An 18,030-nucleotide genomic window follows, 5' to 3' on the forward strand; every position below is an offset into this window, starting at 1 on the left:
GTGATGTGTAAGGCAGTTATTTCAGGTGGTTGACAAGTGTTGAAAAACTGGCGCTTATTTTAAGAGTTGTTTTTAAATGTTGAAATTTAGACAGTAGTTATTCAAGTATTTGTTGACTGTCGAAATAGGATAATTTTTTTATCAGTAGTTTTCTTGTGGGGAAATACGGGCAGTTTTTTGTATATAAGAACTTGTAGGTGTTGAAATTGTTTTACAAATGAACAGTTGTAAAGAGTTGAAACCAAGACTGATGTCTCTTGCCGCTGGGGTTAAGTTAGAGTAGGGCAGAAGGGGACTTAGCCACACAGCGCCATTTGTTGATAAAGAAACAAAGATTACCACAACACACAAAAACGTACCAATACAGATTTTTTCTCCTGATTTATTTATGCTGTGATTACATATAGCGATAAAATAGTATATGCAAATGGAAGTATAAATGTTAAACGTGGCTTCGATATATGGGAGATAATGCGACAAAATAAAGTTTTGAAAACTATTGGATTTATTTAAAAAGTTAACAACGTATTTTTCTGTTTTTCTTGAGAATAGTATTAGTACATAATATGTTTTTCTACATTACAAATGTACTTAAACATTATCGCAATTTTCCTTTTTAAAAGGGTATATAACCATTATTAAAGCTAAGTTTGTAATAGATTTCATAAGTTATCTCCCTTGTAATTTTGCAAATTACTGCAAGCAAAAACGTGATTTTAAAAAATCAATTTACTACACATATTCACAGTGGATGTAGGTGTCCATCGAATCTAGTGTCAGCAGAGGTTATCCACGTAAACTAACTTTAAAAGAGAACATAAAAAACTTAAGTATTTTCAATGCTCTGTAAAAAAAAAACAGACTTTCTCCAGCAAAGTGTTAGTTAAACTGTGACTCGCGAGTATTGTATCCTGTATGCTCTTCCCCCCCCCCCTCCCCCCCCCCCCCATAGGCATTAGATATAGTGCTCTTTTAATTAATTTTTCTTAACTAATGAGATGAAAAATTTGACTGCGTGGTCGTCACTAGCCAATTAACTTATAAAAAAGTGCTGTTTTTTTTATTTGACCATAAACCAACCTACACACCCACCCAGTAGAATACCGGACTCTGTGAAATTAAATAAAAAGTGACACTGTAGTCCCCTTAATTGAGGGGGCCTAATAATCTCTAATTAATTACAGTAAGACGTAAACAATGATAAATCAGGATAGAAAAGAAATGTCCAAATAAAATTGTTGTCCTGAGCTGTCCTGTCCTGTGTGTGTTAATAGCCTAGCTATGCTTCGATTAACGACCACATACATTACAACATCTCCCACATCCATACTACACAAATCTTAGACAAGAAGATATAACACTTTTTATTTAATACAATCTCACTTTTAAGATTTCAAAGTCAACAGATATTATTATGAAAAAACATCTAATATACCGATAAGCAAGTTTTTTTTTTTTTACAAAACCTCTTTTATTTGCGACCAGTTCCCTTTTTTATTTTCTTCCCATTTTTATCGTCATCTCTATCGCCTTTCTTCTTTCCATTTTTATCGTCATCTCTATCATCTTTCTTCTTTCCATTGTTCTTTTCATTTTTCTTCTCATCGTGTCCATCATCTTTCCGCCCACCCCAGCTCTCCGGCCAGCTCCCGGCACCTTTACCCCCGCTGCGGTCCAGTCTCTCCCCACTGTCCCCCACGGTCAGGTCTGAGACGTTAGCACACTTGGTGTAGTCGTAGTTGATGAGAGACTCGTTGAAAGTGTAGCGGGTGAAGCACTCAGCGGCTTTGACGTCACACTTGCAAGCCTTGTACGCGCAGGAAGATTTATCCGCCGCTGAAAACAAATGTAAAATATACAGCACAGACTAGTGGGTGTCCTAGTGGTTGAACATTTCAAATATAAACAATTACTCTAAAGTTAGATGTGTGAGACCTTCTATAAACAATTACTCTAAAGTTAGATGTGTGAGACCTTCTATAAACAATTACTCTAAAGTTAGATGAGCGAGACCTTCTATAAACAATTACTCTAAAGTTAGATGAGTGAGACCTTCTATAAACAATTACTCTAAAGTTAGATGAGCGAGACCTTCTATAAACAATTACTCTAAAGTTAGATGAGCGAGACCTTCTATAAACAATTACTCTAAAGTTAGATGAGTGAGACCTTCTATAAACAATTACTCTAAAGTTAGATGAGCGAGACCTTCTATAAACAATTACTCTAAAGTTAGATGTGTGAGACCTTCTATAATCAATTACTCTAATGTTAGATGTGTGAGACCTTCTATAAACAATTACTCTAAAGTTAGATGTGTGAGACCTTCTATAAACAATTACTCTAAAGTTAGATTATGAGGCCTTCTTCTAAATTGGCTGCTGGTTTAAGAATTTTGAAGCAGGGTTCATGAAGACAGATTGTAGTTAGTGGAATGGGCAGAAGAATCGTTCTACTCAGCCTCTTGGCATCTGCTATCCCAACTGCAGTACCTGCGTTACTTAAGTCTAATTGTTTTCATATGGGAAACGCGTTCTCGTACTAAACTTTATTTAAATACAATATGTCGATATAAATTACTAGATACTAAGATCCTTTACTTTTCGTATTTTTTTGCACGGAAAAACTGTTTAATGTTTAAGCTTATATTACCTGTGCACTGACAAGCTCCGTTTTCGCACTTGACCTCTGTCGGTATGTTGTAATCACAACTTAGTTTTGCGTAGCAACGATCCTTGGCGGCACAGCAACTACAACAGGAAAATAAAACATTATAAATTATTTTGAAGAGTGAAAATCGAACGTAAATTTATAACTAAATAGCTTTACATGTAATAGAAGGACAACTTTTTGGCTTTGTGTTTGTCACAGACACAAAAAAATAAAGGCTCCACCTTCATACCTTTAATCGATGTATTCAACCAGTCTTACTGAAGAGATTCACAAAGTAGCCACATGATGAACCAACCTTGACCTAAGTCAGCTGTGGATACCATTATTGGTCGTCCTTGACCTAACTCCCATGTAATCTGGTCGTCCTTGACCTAACTCACCTGTAGTATGGTCGTCCTTGACCTAACTCACCTGTAGTATGGTCGTCCTTGACCTAACTCACCTGTAGTATGGTCGTCCTTGACCTAACTCACCTGTAGTATGGTCGTCCTTGACCTAACTCACCTGTAGTATGGTCGTCCTTGACCTAACTCACCTGTAGTATGGTCGTCCTTGACCTAACTCACCTGTAGTATGGTCGTCCTTTACCTAACTCACCTGTAGTATGGTCGTCCTTTACCTAACTCCCCTGTCGTATGGTCGTCCTTGACCTAACTAGTATGGTCGTCCTTGAACTAGCACACCTGTAGTATTGTCGTCCTTGACCTAACTCACCTGTAGTATGGTCATCCTTGACCTAACTCACCTGTCAATGCCATCTATGGGTGCCCTGGCTTTGTTAGGCCCACAGCTACAGCCATAGCTGGAGAAGTCCATACAGCTACGTGGGACGTAAGTCTGGAACACCAGACACAAGTTTTGCAAATCTCGTTTCAGTCTTGGCATGCCTTGAGTACACTGGAAGCCTGAAGACCGGGCACAGAAAGTGTAAATATTAAACATCATCTAAACTGATTGGACCTAATCATAGATTAGTGGCTAATTTAAAGAGAAAAATCTAACAGGAAAGGATTGGATGGATCTACCTGATGTAAGTTCATAAAAATAAATGATGGCTGGGAATTCAATATTAGGCTTTATATACATTAATGTGTTTCATAACTCGGTAACGAGAATACAATACTAATGTTTTCAGAGTTTCTTCCAGGCATCTCTTCGGGGGGCTTAGTCCCCCCGAAAAATTTTTACCGCCCCCCCCCCCCCGAACGAAATGAAATTTATATAATTTATATAGAAAATATATACTTTTAACAGTGTCCGCCCCCCCCCCCGAAGAAAGTCTACCGCCCCCCCCCCCCCCCCGAAAATTTCAAGTGCCCCCCCCCCGGAGAAAAAAGTCTGGAAGAAACACTGAATGTATTTATGGGGGAAGATTTTAAGTAATGTAATAATTAATTACGTAATATAATCATTAATTACCTCCAACAGTCAGCAGAAAGAGAAGTGGCATCATCTTTATAGCAGACATTTTGTAGACCTGAGATCGGAGAAAGATAAATATCATGTGTACATTGATGGGGGCATCATCTTTCTAGCAGTACTAATGTATACAATACAGCCCATTGACAGATATTATAGTTTTACTCTAGTCACAGACATGTCAATAAAACAACAGGCCCAGTTCAGCCTTCAATATGGTTTGGTCAGTTTTCTAATGGTCAAATTTTTAATGCAATAAAATGTTCAGGTGGTTGGTATAAAGCCTTTATACAGTCAACATCTTAACATGTTTAATTATTCCAACATTTTTATACAACTTGGATCAACACTAAACTCTCCCGGACTAAGAAGGAAACACTTTAGAATCCCATACGCCATATAAGACTGTTATGTCCTTAGAAAATGTTATTTCTCTGGTTTTCTGCAGTATAAAAAGTGTAAACAACAGTTGAGTTATTTTTAAAAATTGTGTCTCTGTGACTACATTTTAACACATTGTTCAATAGAAGATACACCGCTATCATAGTCCGTACTAAATTAATCGAATTGGCTAATTACTTTAAACTAGCCATCGGTACACGTGAATTATAGGCCTATTTTTTTTAAATGTTATACTTGTTTAAGAAATATATTTAATAAAGTAGTTATTGGCCAAAACGCAATGTGCTTTACCACACGTTGTTTGATATTTGTGACAACGCAAATAAATAAATAGCTAAAAAATCCGACAAAGGCTTCCAATACCTGTTTAAATAAACCGGGAGTGATCTCCCCTAAACTTTCTCGAATTTTCTTATATAACTTGGAACATAGACATGATTTTTAATTACTTAAACTTTTAAAATAGAATAGAATCTCATAGAAAAAAGAATTGCGCACCAAGCGAACGCCAAAACAAAATGTGCATAATAGTGCGCAATATTATTAGTACTTTATAAATTTACATGCGTTTTTTGAGAAATCGAAAATAGCGTAAATTAGTACTTCCGGTCAACGGAAATTACTCAAAATTTGACGGAAGGTAGTGAATTAGATCTTTTACTTACATGTGAAATTTCTTTTATCTATCTGAAATAGTACTCAAGTTAGAGGCGTTTAAAAAATTCAAAGTAGAAAAAGTACCACTTCCGGTTATCGGAAATCGCTCAAAAGTTGATACGGATCTACGATTTTGATAAAATACTTATATATGAAATTTCATCAACCTAGCTGTAACGGTACTCAAGTTATCGTGTTTACACACACACACACAGACACACACACACACACAGACATACGGACAAGATTGCAAAATTATGTTTTTCCGTATCAGTGAGGTGCACGATTACAATACTTTCTCTATACTACGTATATACGAGAAAGTAAAAATTAAAACCAAAGTATATAATTAATTTGTCAACACAACACCACATTAAATACACACGCTGATCAAGAGACTTAAATGGTTTTGTTGAAAACTCGGCTATTAAATGGTAGTTTTCTTGTTTTGTTAACTAATTATAATTTTTGGACGAGAAAATGTGTATAAAATATCATAGCGCACGTCTTGATAAGTAGATCTAGATCTATAGATTTAAATCAAATTAGAATCAAAATCTTCGTTTTTTCATATTCTAAAATTGGAAGATGTGGGAAACGAATGTTATTAAAGATGACGTCATTAGTATTGTGTATCAGTTTCGACATTCCATTTTTAATTCTATTTTTATACTACAATCAATGTCGCCATTAACGGAGTGTAGTTTCTGTAGTTTAAACAGCTTTGTTTCGTAAAGAAATTTTTCTATTTGTTACATGTGACGTCATTATTTTTGCCAGTCATAGTTTTTTATCTATTTATATGTTCTCAAGAGCGTCCTAGTCACAACCGGTTGTATAATTAGAGATGTGTTTCTACATTCGAATATGCCTTTATTTTTATTTTCCGTTATTAAATAAAATTTAATTTTTATATTTTTAATGCATCCATCATATTTTTTTCAACAACAGATTACATCAGAAACAATTTAAGATTTACGTTACCAATTAATTTGACCAGAAACAATTGAGATTAATATTACCAATTAACTTGACCACAAACAAATTAAGATTAACCTTACCAGGCTTCAGCAGACTACAGCGTGTGGTGGATCCAGTCAGGCGGGGACTGCTGGTAATCCGGTCACCCCAGGCTTAAATAGCCCCCGCTTTAATCTGGCTGCGATCAGCTAGGCCTTTAACTATCCGCACTTTGTATAAATAGATGACATTATGGCTCCAAACAGACGTCACCGCTTTAGCCTGACATTAAAAAAAACCTTTTGAAAAGCAGATGGGTAATCACACCCTCCCCCCTCATGCATACCCCCCCTCACCCCCGTCCATATAAACATTGAAATGAACAGCCGCATAGATCAGACGGCACACGATCAGACGGTGTATTAACGTCATCAGACCATGACCAGGTTTTTTTTTTAGCCCAGGACATATCGCCACACACAAGTCACCTTGAAAAAAATAGAATTCAACGAACTTGAAACATTTCGGCCACGTCCTCATAGTCTGAACATTCCTCGCTGTAGACCATTTGACAGCAATTCCGCGAAGTCGTGTCTAGACCAAGTATTCAAATATTTGTCTAGCCTCTATTTCACTACATATATGTATATATATATATATATATATATATATATATATATATATATATATATATATATATATATATATATATATATATATATATATATATATATATATATATATATATATATATACACATATATATATATATATATATATATATATATATATATATATATATATATATATATATATATATTAACATTCATTCGATTCCATTACATTTATTCCGTTGAGAGAAATGTCTGCAACTAGTATAAGTTTACAGGACATGGTTTACACGATTGATAAAGTCACACACGAGGCAGATAAAGTAGAGTTCACCTGTTTTTGTGACCCAATCACACAAAGAGATAGTGTTCTGAGCACAACGTCCAGCTTAAGTTCCTTAATAAAAAAAGGGGGGGGGGACTGTGATATGTCCTAACGCCTGAAACCAGGGATTCAAACTCGAGTCATTCAGGTTAGCAGTCGTATGCTCCGCCTCCCGACCACGACGTCGCACTAATGTGAAATGTAAACTAGATATATTATTGCATGACGTATTTCCTGAATTAAATCCTGCCCAGGTAAGAACATGTTCACCTATGACGACACCCTAACACTTGGTAGCTCGCCATATGAAGATGTAGTCTACCTTACTTAACCTTTGATCACCAAGACACAAAATATCCTATGTTAGAACCATTCCCTAGTTCGTGCGGCACCATTAATGGAGCAAGCAACGTAAAGTCTGGGGCTGTTCGACCTAGCACCAGTGCTTGTGTTCCCGATGTAAAAAAGATCAGCACATCAAAAGGTTTCTTGTCTGAAATACCTTGCCCCAGTTTCACGACGGCAAAGATGAGGCGTTGATCCTCTCTGTTGTGACTAAATGTGGAATTGTAACCAGTCTACCCAGCCCCCACACCAGCCCCACACCAGCCCCCACACCAGTCTACCCAGCCCCCACACCAGTCTACCCAGCCTCCACACCAGTCTACCCAGCCCCCACATCAGTCTACCCAGCCCACACACCAGTCTACCCAGCCCCCACACCAGTCTACCCAGCCCCCAGCCCCCACACCAGTCTACCCAGCCCCCAGCCCCCACACCAGTCTACCCAGCCCCTCACCAGTCTAGCCAGCCCTCACACCAGCCCCCACACCAGTCTACCCAGCCCCTACACCAGTCTACCCAGCCCCCACACCAGTCTACCCAGCCCCCACACCAGTCTACCCAGCCCCCACACCAGTCTACCCAGCCCCCACACCAGTCTACCCAGCCCCCACACCAGTCTACCCAGCCCCCACACCAGTCTACCCAGCCCCCACACCAGTCTACCCGGCCCCCACACCAGTCTACCCAGCCCCCACACCAGTCTACCCAGCCCCTCACCAGTCTAGCCAGCCCTCACACCAGCCCCCACACCAGTCTACCCAGTCCCCACACCAGTCTACCCAGCCCCCACACCAGTCTACCCAGCCCCCACACCAGTCTACCCGGCCCCCACACCAGTCTACCCAGCCCCCCCCATACCAGTCTACCCGGCCCCCACAACAGTCTACCCAGCCCCCACACCAGCCCCACACCAGCCCCCACACCAGTCTACCCAGCCCCCACACCAGTCTACCCAGCCACCACACCAGTCTACCCAGCCCCCACACCAGTCTACCCAGCCCCCACACCAGCCCCACACCAGCCCCCACACCTGTCTACCCAGCCCCCACACCAGCCCCACACCAGCCCCCACACCAGTCTACCCAGCCCCCACACCAGTCTACCCAGCCACCACACCAGTCTACCCAGCCCCCACACCATTCCCCACACCAGTCTACCCAGCCCTCACACCAGCCCCCACACCAGTCTACCCAGCCCCCACACCAGTCTACCCAGCCCCCACACCAGCCCCACACCAGCCCCCACACCTGTCTACCCAGCCCCCACACCAGCCCCACACCAGCCCCCACACCAGTCTACCCAGCCCCCACACCATTCCCCACACCAGTCTACCCAGCCCTCACACCAGCCCCCACACCAGTCTACCCAGCCCCTACACCTGTCTACCCAGCCCCCCACCAGCCCCCACAAAACCCCCTACACCAGCACCCACACCAGCCACACACCAGCCCCCACACCAGCCCCCACACCAGCCACACACCAGCCCCCACACCAGCCCCACACCAGCCCCTACACCAGTCTACCCAGCCCCCACACCAGCCCTCACACCAGTCTACCCAGCCCCCACACCAGTCTTCCCAGCCCCCACACCAGTCTACCCAGCCCCCACACCAGTCTACCCAGCCCCCACACCAGTCTACCCAGCCCCCACACCAGTCTATCCAGCCCCCACACCAGTCTACCCAGCCCCCACACCAGTCTACCCAGCCCACACACCAGTCTACCCAGCCCACACACCAGCCCCACACCAGCCCCCACACCAGTCTACCCAGCTCCCACACCAGCCTACACAGCCCACACACCAGCCCCACACCAGCTCCCACACCAGTCTACCCAGCCCCCACACCAGCCCCACACCAGCCACACACCAGCCCTACACCAGCCTTTATACCAGCCCCTACACCAGTCTACCCAGCCCCCCACCAGCCCCCACAAAACCCCCTACACCAGCCCCCCACCAGCCCCCACAAAACCCCCTACACCAGCCCCCACACCAGCCCCCGCAAAGGCCCCCACACCAGCCCCCACATCAGCCCCCACACCTGCACCCACACCAGCCCCCACACCAGACCCCACACCTCTCTACCCAACTTTGATACAGCTGCTAAGCTGCAGTGTGCTAAACACATTAGACATGTGCGAAAAAAATCAATTAAATTTTTTTAATTAATTATCATTATTTAATCTATACTTTTGTAATTCAATGCACATTTTATCATTCGATACACTTATAACGCTAAACAGTTACATAATCGATCTAAGTAAAACACTCAGTCATACGTTATTTCTCTCAAGTCATTTGAGTGTTGTTATTTCAACAGGTCCTTAAGTTTACTGCCACTATATCACTCACTGATAGGGCACCCAATAGCATATTCTGTAGGTTTAGAATTGAAGCGACGAAATTTTTCCTCATTCGCGCCCCACGTAGCCTACATAGGATCTTTTAATGAACAACTGGTTTCATCGTGTTTCATAAAGTGGCTCGATCATTATTTTTTTACAAAGCCGAGACGTTATTATGTTTTACATTTCGTCTTCTGATTACACAAAAAATGTCTTTAATAACTGGAAAACGTGTTTGTGACGTGTAATTAATGCGTGTTGCTTGTGCGTAGTGGTTTGATGTTGGTGTGTGTGTGACGTAGGTGTGGTGTGTACATGCGTTGTGTGACTACCTTTCGACCTTGTCTGCTTGTAAGACCGTCTAGTGTAGTGTGCTGACGTAGTATTGTGTGTAACAACATTAAATATCGGTCCTTACGCAATACACATGTGACTGTATGTCTAGTACCACATATATCAATCTGTATCACCAATATCATTTACATTTACAACAAAAAAACAAAACAAAATATGACCCTTTAAAGCAACATATCCTAAAATCCATAGCTTAAATAATATAATCTCTGATTATGACATCTGTATCAGTTATATGAATGCATGAACCAACTTTAACGAGGGCTGGATATGTGTGGTTGCTGTGGTAGAGGGTAACAACCTCATAACACATTGCTGACATACATTAACATAGACACGGTGGGATAAGCCTTTGATCGCTGTATACAACTGCAGCATGTGTATGTTTATTACATGAACATATGCTATGTATGCATCTCATTAGAAGATAAAGGAGAAATGGTTCTGGCTAAAGGTAGAGGGGGGTCATGTTAATCTGACACTTGTATCGAATGCAGCTCAATCATATAGTATAGAATACATCAAATGTGGGTTTAATGGATGGCGCATGTGTGGTGCATATTTTAATGTAGTATCTATGGTTTGGTTTTTTACAACCTATGCCTTCTGCATATGCATACCTTTGTGTGTTGCCATTTGTTTCCAATAAACGACAAAAATTATGTGCATGGAGAAGGGGCTTAAAAATAAATGTAACTGGGCTCCTAATATATGTACATATATATATATATATATATATATATATATATATATATATATATATATATATATATATTTATATTTATATATATATATATATATATATATATATATACCCGATGATCTTTTGATAATCATTACTGATAATACCTACATATATATATATATATATATATATATATATATATATATATATATATATATATATATATATATATATATATAATTAGTGAATATTATCAGTTTCATCCTAAAATGGTACATGTATATCTCATGGTAACACTTTTTTCTTATATTATTACAATTTAAATGAAATAAAATATTAACCATTTAAATAAGACACATGCAGAGTTAAACGTGATTATTGTAAACCATTGCAAAATTTAGATTATAAAATAGAAACATACAGATACAAGGCAAATATAGGCGATATTGTTGCAATAAATTATTTAGTGACATAGATAAACCCAGGAAAACAATGTTTAAAGATTATGTCCCATTTAGTATTACGTCTACTTGACAACTCATTGCTGAAACAAGCAAACACATTTTTGCGGATAAGACGAAATCGACTAGAAGAATATAAACACTGTTCTAAAAGACGTACCTTTTTTCCCCTGGTGTTAGGGGAGTTAACAATTAGATATTTAAAAAATAAAGTCAATAAGTGAAAGACACTAAGTGAAAACACAAATTTTTATTAATGATTATGATATAAATAAATAAGTTATGTTTAATAAAATAGAAATTTATTTTATTTTTTGTTAAAATGTATTTTAAATTTAAAATACTCTTCAAACTAAACACCTTACATTTATATTTAAAAAATGCTTTTAAGAAGTTGTTCTTACATTTTATAACGTTAATTGCTTTCCTTCTACAAGTTTTGAAATATATTTTCTTCTTTTAATAAAAAAAACAAAATAAAAATAAATAAAAAAATAAAAAATTAAAATATAACTTTTTTTTAAAAAGTTATTTTCAAAATCTAAATGCTATTGGAATTAATGATAATTAAATTTCGTTACATAAAAATCCAAGAACACGTAGCAGAATTACGTTTTGGAAAAGATACAACGTTGGTAGGCTGATGACTAAAATATTAATTAGGCACAAATTCGCTATCATTTACACATTGGGCCTAATAATATAATATACTAACATATAACTATTCCGGTTCTCAAAGTATGCTAAAAGTTACGGTGTTTATCATTTGTTTGCAAATGAATACAATTTTTTTTTAAAAATCGTATTGTTTTACGCTTTTATTTTTTGGCATTTACAACAACAAAAAATTACATTTATATAATAATATAGTAAACTAATTTGAGAGAAAACTGTTTCGCAAATGAGTTAGGTAAGTGTCATTAAATAGCTCCTAAACACAATCAGTTCCAACTTTTTCGCGGGGTTTCTTTTCCACGAACTGTTAAACTCGCTAATCCGGTTACTCGTAACTGTACTTCTAGATAAGTAGATTTAATACTGGAGGTTGGTCATGAGATTAATGAAGTGTAAAAGAAGAGATACGATCTGGTTATTTTGTTTTCTAGTATTAGAAACGTTAGCAGAGGTATCTTAAGCTTCAAGAGCTGACTACACATCAATACGCTCTAGTGTGAGACTGAACAGTGCTTTATTTGGCTGTACAAATATATCAGCAACAATCAGAAGAGAAGGAGAAAATGTTACATCCAACCCGGTCCAGAGCCGTTCTTGTTACGATACAAATCTTGAAGATACCAACAAAAAACGACAGTTATCATATGATGGTTGTGAGAAAAAAAAGGTGACCCAATGCGATGTAGCCAATTAATAAAAACCAGCATGTTAACCTTTTTTTAATTAACGTATAATGTTATAAAATATATGTGTTTTATTTAAGTTTTTCCTTATCATCATTTTACAAGTATGCAAGTGGCAAAGTTTTAGCTTTTGTTTTCCTTTTGTTTATTATATTATGACTTTTATAGTGTTTCAAAAGTTAAGGAATACCTATGTGTGATGTCATGCAATCCTATTCCTTTATTTAGTTTGCGATGTACTAAAGTTGGATTGTTAATAATCCGGCTTTTAAATATGAACTCGCTAATATGTTTGTTTCATTGCGTTACTGGGAATTTAGACTTATACAACAACTTTAATACTGCAATTTTCGACACGGCAGCATAACCAAAACTATATTTAAATTAACGAACAACACAATGCCTAACAACTTCATTTTTTTCATTAAGTTACGCCCAAGTGCAGTGGCGGAACTAGAAAAAAATGGCCCCCCCGCAAAATTTTTTTTAGGCCCCTATATATATATATATATATCTATATGTATATATATGTATATATATATATATATATATATATATATATATATATATATATATATATATATATATATATATATATATATATATATATATCGGGTGCAGTGACGTAGCGAGGTCGGGTGTCACCCGGTGCGGCACTTAATGGTGTCACCCCCCCCCCCCCCCCAGAGGCATAGAGACCCTTCCCAGGGACAAACTTTCAAATTTTCGATTTGCACCCCCCCCCTCAAGTTTTCGATTTGCACCCCCCCCCCCTCAAGTTTTCGATTTGCACCCCCCCTCAAACTTTCGATTTGCACCCCCCCCCCCCCCTCGAGTTTTTCTCTATATATTTTGCTATTTTTTGCCTTGGTGTCACCCCCCTAAATGGTGTCACCCGGTGCGGTCCGCACCCCCCCCCCCCCGAAAGAAATTAAATTTATATAATTTATATAGAAAATATATACTTTTAACAGTGCCCGCCCCCCCCCCCTCCGAAAATTTCAAGTGCCCCCCCCCCCCCGAAGAAAAAAGTCTGGAAGAAACACTGCCAAAGACCCACCCATATTATAACCGAATATAACCCCTCCCCGTTACGGGCTAAACATGAAATTAAACATTAATACATTCAAAGGTGATATAGATCTTTTGGTTGTTTTTAGGCTTAAAAGCTAGATCATTGTATCCTAAATTTGATTAACTTTAATGTATTTAGTGTTAATAACTAATGTTCAATTAATACGTGTACTAATTATAAAACAATTAATAATATAAAGACGAGCCTTACCTTCCTTGTTGTGTGAATTAGACTCGTCAACAAAATACTTCATCAGGTAAATGAACAACTACTGACTAGTGTCTTTAACAAAATGTGCAGAAGTGGTCAGTTTACAGTTCAGTAGTTCATAGACGGTTCGTTAATCTATGCATTACATCTTATTGTAAGAGTAAGGGTGTGGTGAGGGGTAGAGGTGAGGGGTAGGGGTGAGAGGGGGGTGAGGGGGGAGGGGTGAGAGTTGGGAAGGTTCAAGGGAAGGGGACTAGAAAGTGCCGATAAACATCTACATCAATAGTGCCGACTTTTTCCGGTCGTCTAGAAGACCAGAATAGTCGCCGCAACATTTCCCCAGCCCGATTTCAAAGCGTGCCGGCAAAAACTTCAGATGCTTCGCTAAAGGGAGATAACTTAAACTTTCACAAGTTTATTGATACAGTTGTTAAAGTAAAAATGAACGCAATTATAAATGTATGATATCGAAATAAATAATTATATTTTTTGTAGAGTCCAGGCCAGTAGTTTAAACACACAATCATATATATATATATATATATATATATATATATATATATATATATATATATATATGTAATAATGTAAACAATATAACAATCCTTTTTTGTTCTCCTAATCGACGCCACTAAAAGTAAAAAGGTAGGCTACGTCTTTGAAGTTGTCTATATGTCTGGCGGTCTCTCGAGCTATTGTCTGTGCATTTTTCTCAAAGACGTTTGCCGACTATCGTGTTTTTTTGTAACTGTAGAAGAAAGATAACTCGACCTCCACCTAATTTTTAAAAAAAAATTTTGTTTTAATTTTTTTTTTTACATTTTTTTTTAAAAATAATTTAGCCAGGATTTTTGGGCCCCCAATCGGTCTGCCCCCCTCCCCCGCATTGCGGTGTCTGGCGGCACTGTAGTTCCGCCCCTGCGTCTTTGAAGTTGTCTATATGTCTGGCGGTCTCTCGAGCTATATTCTGTACATTTTTTTCAAAGACGTTTGCCGACTATCGTGTTTTTTTGTAACTGTAGAAGAAAGATAACTCGACCTCCACCTATTTTTTTTTTTTTTTTTTTTTTTAATTTTTAATTTTAAATTTTTTTAAAAATAATTTAGCCGGGATTTTTGGGCCCCCATTCGGTCTGGGCCCCCCCGCATTGCGGGGTCTGGCGGCACTGTAGTTCCGCCCCTGCCCAAGTGTCTTCGTCTTCTTTTGTCGGACTGTCTGTGTCAGGTCACCACACAATAAAAAATTACAGACCTTTTCTTGATCTGTCAAATGCACATGTCAATCATACCAAACAATAGAACATTACAGACCTTTTCTTGATCTGTCAAATGCACATGTCAATCTTACCAAACAATAGAACATTACAGACCTTTTCTTGATCTGTCAAATGCGAATGTCAATCATACCAAACAATAGAGCATTACAGAACTATTCTCTAGTTGTAAAATGTGCACGTCCATTATACACAGAGGCGTAGCGAGGGGTGCGGACCGCACCGGGTGACACCATTTAGGGGCATGACACCAAGGCGAAAAATAGCAAAATATATAGAGAAAAACTTGAGGGGGGGGGTGCAAAGCGAAAGTTTGAGTGGGGGGGTGCAAATCGAAAATTTGTCCCCGGGAAGGGTCGCTACGCCTCTGCCGCACCGGGTGACACCTGACCTCGCTACGCCACTGATTATTATACACACTATCTGCTACATCTTTAATGATAAACTGGGCTCGGCGTTGTCCCATTGTGTGGACAGAACTTTAAAAAATGTCCAGTTTGTAAAGACAAGTCAGCACTGACTATTATCAATACGGTTGTTATTATTTATGTACGCCTTCAACTTTATCGGTTAGCCGTTTATAAAGGTCGGCGTGGTCGAAAAAGAAGCCGTTCGTATAGTTCAAAAGAATATCTTTTCGCACTATTTGTATATACAAGTTCTAGCTATCTTGGTCTATCCCCACCTACTTGAAAAACTAAATTAATCATTTCGCGCTTTTGAAAAACATGTATTTCTGATATCAAGATTTTACAATAATCCGATATACATAGAAATTAGCGGGTATGAGATAACGCATTAATTTTTAGAAAGAAAGCTAAGTATAAACTATTTAAAAAAATACTTCTAAGATATATAGCTGCTAAGAAAGTGTAAAATATTTAAATGGCTTAAATTGATTTACAACAAACTTGTGTAGGCCTACGATAGTGTAATAACACCGATGAATGATAGCTAACTGAAAAAACAAGTTAATAAAAAGTCTAGTGACAATTTAAGCGCAATTTCCTTATGTTATCCATAACAATTTTAAATCGAGATAAATCATATATTCAGCAACGGAAATAGTTTTATTTTAACGAGTAGGCCTACACGATGCTCAGTTTAAAAAAAAAGACAACTATATTAACCTATATCAACGAGTAGGCCTACACGATGCTCAGTTTTAAAAAAGTAGTAAATATTTCTTAATTAATTTTTTGTGACCGAACGAAAGGATATTTTTGAAAACTTTCTTCAGCAATATTGTTCTAAATTATTGCAGGAATCGATTGGTAACTGTTTCAAGTCGCTAAGTTGTCTGGTTGCCGAGATATGGGCAAAAAACTGCATGTTTTCGAGGTTTTTTGGCTTTTCCGGGAAATCCAGGAAGGAATTCCGGGAATTTGTTTAGCCCACAATCATCCTCGGAACTTGCTTAACATATTTGCTTTTGGTACTAGTCCTCGATATTGCTTCGTTGAGGAGGAGATACGACTTAAAGCTGCGGACACACATCCATCCATCCATCCATCCATCCACCCATCCATCCATCCAGAAATGACGCATTATTAAACGCAATTGTCCGTATGGAAATTGCGCTAAAAAATTAGGTTTTAAATAATACATATTTATATGGTATATATTATGCGTGTATTTTATCGTTAGTTTCATGGACAATGTTACAGTTTACTCTGATGTTTTTCTCAAGTTACCACTATTCGAATGCAATAAAATATTAATCATTTAAAGAAGGCTAACAGAGGGTTGAAAATGATTATTTTAATTCATTGTACAAGATAGATTAAAAAATAAAAGCATATACAGATACAAGGCAACTATAAGCCATACTGTGTATCTTTAAATCCTTAAAATAATTATCAAATGAATATTTATTCAAATTTCTTATTATTAAAAAAAAATAGGATTGAAACTTTTTGAGGTATTTGTGTCGGTTTTAGTTAAATAAAATGTTAAGTTCAAAATTAATTAATTCATTTATGACTCAAACAAAGTATTAATTGATTAAAAAATAATAAATGTCAGAAGTATTACTTTAACATAAAACACTTTTAAAAAAGTAAGTAAGCTTACGTAAAATATTCAGACGACTTTAGACTATGGAAGATGCTGTTGGTGGTGTCGGCCCAATGTAGAGTGAAGGCGATAGGCGGAAAAGCTCTAGTTTGTTCACTCGCTCACTGTTAATGCTAATCTCTTTAGGTTACTTTAATCCACTTACTCTTTACTCTAAACGTTTAATTTTAGCAGAGGTATTTATTAGATACTATAGTGACTCACCCTATTCTTTATTTAAAAACGCATTGTTATATAATTGAAAAGATATTTCATTGGAGTCAAATTCTAACCCGAAGCAATACTTTGGAAAATTACCTTCATCTGGGACTCTTACGGAATAAACAAGTATAGTGACAATTTAAGCGCAATTTCTTTATGTTATCCATAACAATTTTAAATCGAGATAAATCATATATTCAGCAAATAAATAATGCAACACAAGTAGTTTTAATAATTCAAAACAAAATAGAAACCAGTATGGAAATTGCGATAAAAAAGACAACTATATTAACCTATATCAACGGAAATAGTTTTATTTTAACGAGTAGGCCTACACAATGCTCAGTTTAAACATCATCCTAGGCCTACACGATGCTCAGTTTAAAATATATTTAAAAAAATTTGTGACCGAACGAAAGGATATTTTTGAAAACTTTCTTCGGCAATATTGTTCTAAATTATGGCAGGAATCGATTGGTAAATGTTTCAAGTCACTAAGTGGTCCGGTTGCCGAGATATGGGCAAAAAAACTGCATGTTTTCGAGGTTTTTTGGCTTTTCCGGGAAATCAAGGAAGGATTTCCGGGAATTTGTTTAGC

At 37.9% G+C, this 18,030-nt stretch overlaps 1 protein-coding gene across 1 annotated transcript; it reads right to left on the reverse strand.

Moving 5' to 3' along the window:
* Window positions 1-1,348: 1,348 nt before the first annotated feature.
* Window positions 1,349-6,358, reverse strand: LOC131937525 (phospholipase A2-like). Its single transcript, XM_059295019.1, has 5 exons — window positions 6,213-6,358; window positions 4,093-4,150; window positions 3,419-3,578; window positions 2,653-2,750; window positions 1,349-1,836 (listed from the first exon to the last, which is right to left on the reverse strand). The coding sequence occupies exons 2-5, from the start codon at window positions 4,139-4,141 to the stop codon at window positions 1,472-1,474; spliced, it is 672 nt and encodes a 223-aa protein (XP_059151002.1). The 5' UTR covers window positions 4,142-4,150; window positions 6,213-6,358; the 3' UTR covers window positions 1,349-1,471.
* Between the last annotated feature and the right edge of the window lie 11,672 nt (window positions 6,359-18,030).

The sequence above is a fragment of the Physella acuta genome, unplaced genomic scaffold (assembly GCF_028476545.2).
Source record: "Physella acuta isolate Inbredline_101_S28 unplaced genomic scaffold, ASM2847654v3 ptg000212l, whole genome shotgun sequence".
Classification (NCBI taxonomy): domain Eukaryota; kingdom Metazoa; phylum Mollusca; class Gastropoda; family Physidae; genus Physella; species Physella acuta.

Coding starts and splice junctions, on each gene's coding strand:
- LOC131937525 (XM_059295019.1), bottom strand. CDS start 4,141: ATGTCTGCTATAAAGATGATGCCACTTCTCTTTCTGCTGACTGTTGGA. Junction 2,751..3,418: donor CCCATAGATGGCATTGACAG/GTGAGTTAGGTC, acceptor TTCCTGTTGTAG/TTGCTGTGCCGCCAAGGATC. Junction 1,837..2,652: donor CGGAGCTTGTCAGTGCACAG/GTAATATAAGCT, acceptor ATTTGTTTTCAG/CGGCGGATAAATCTTCCTGC.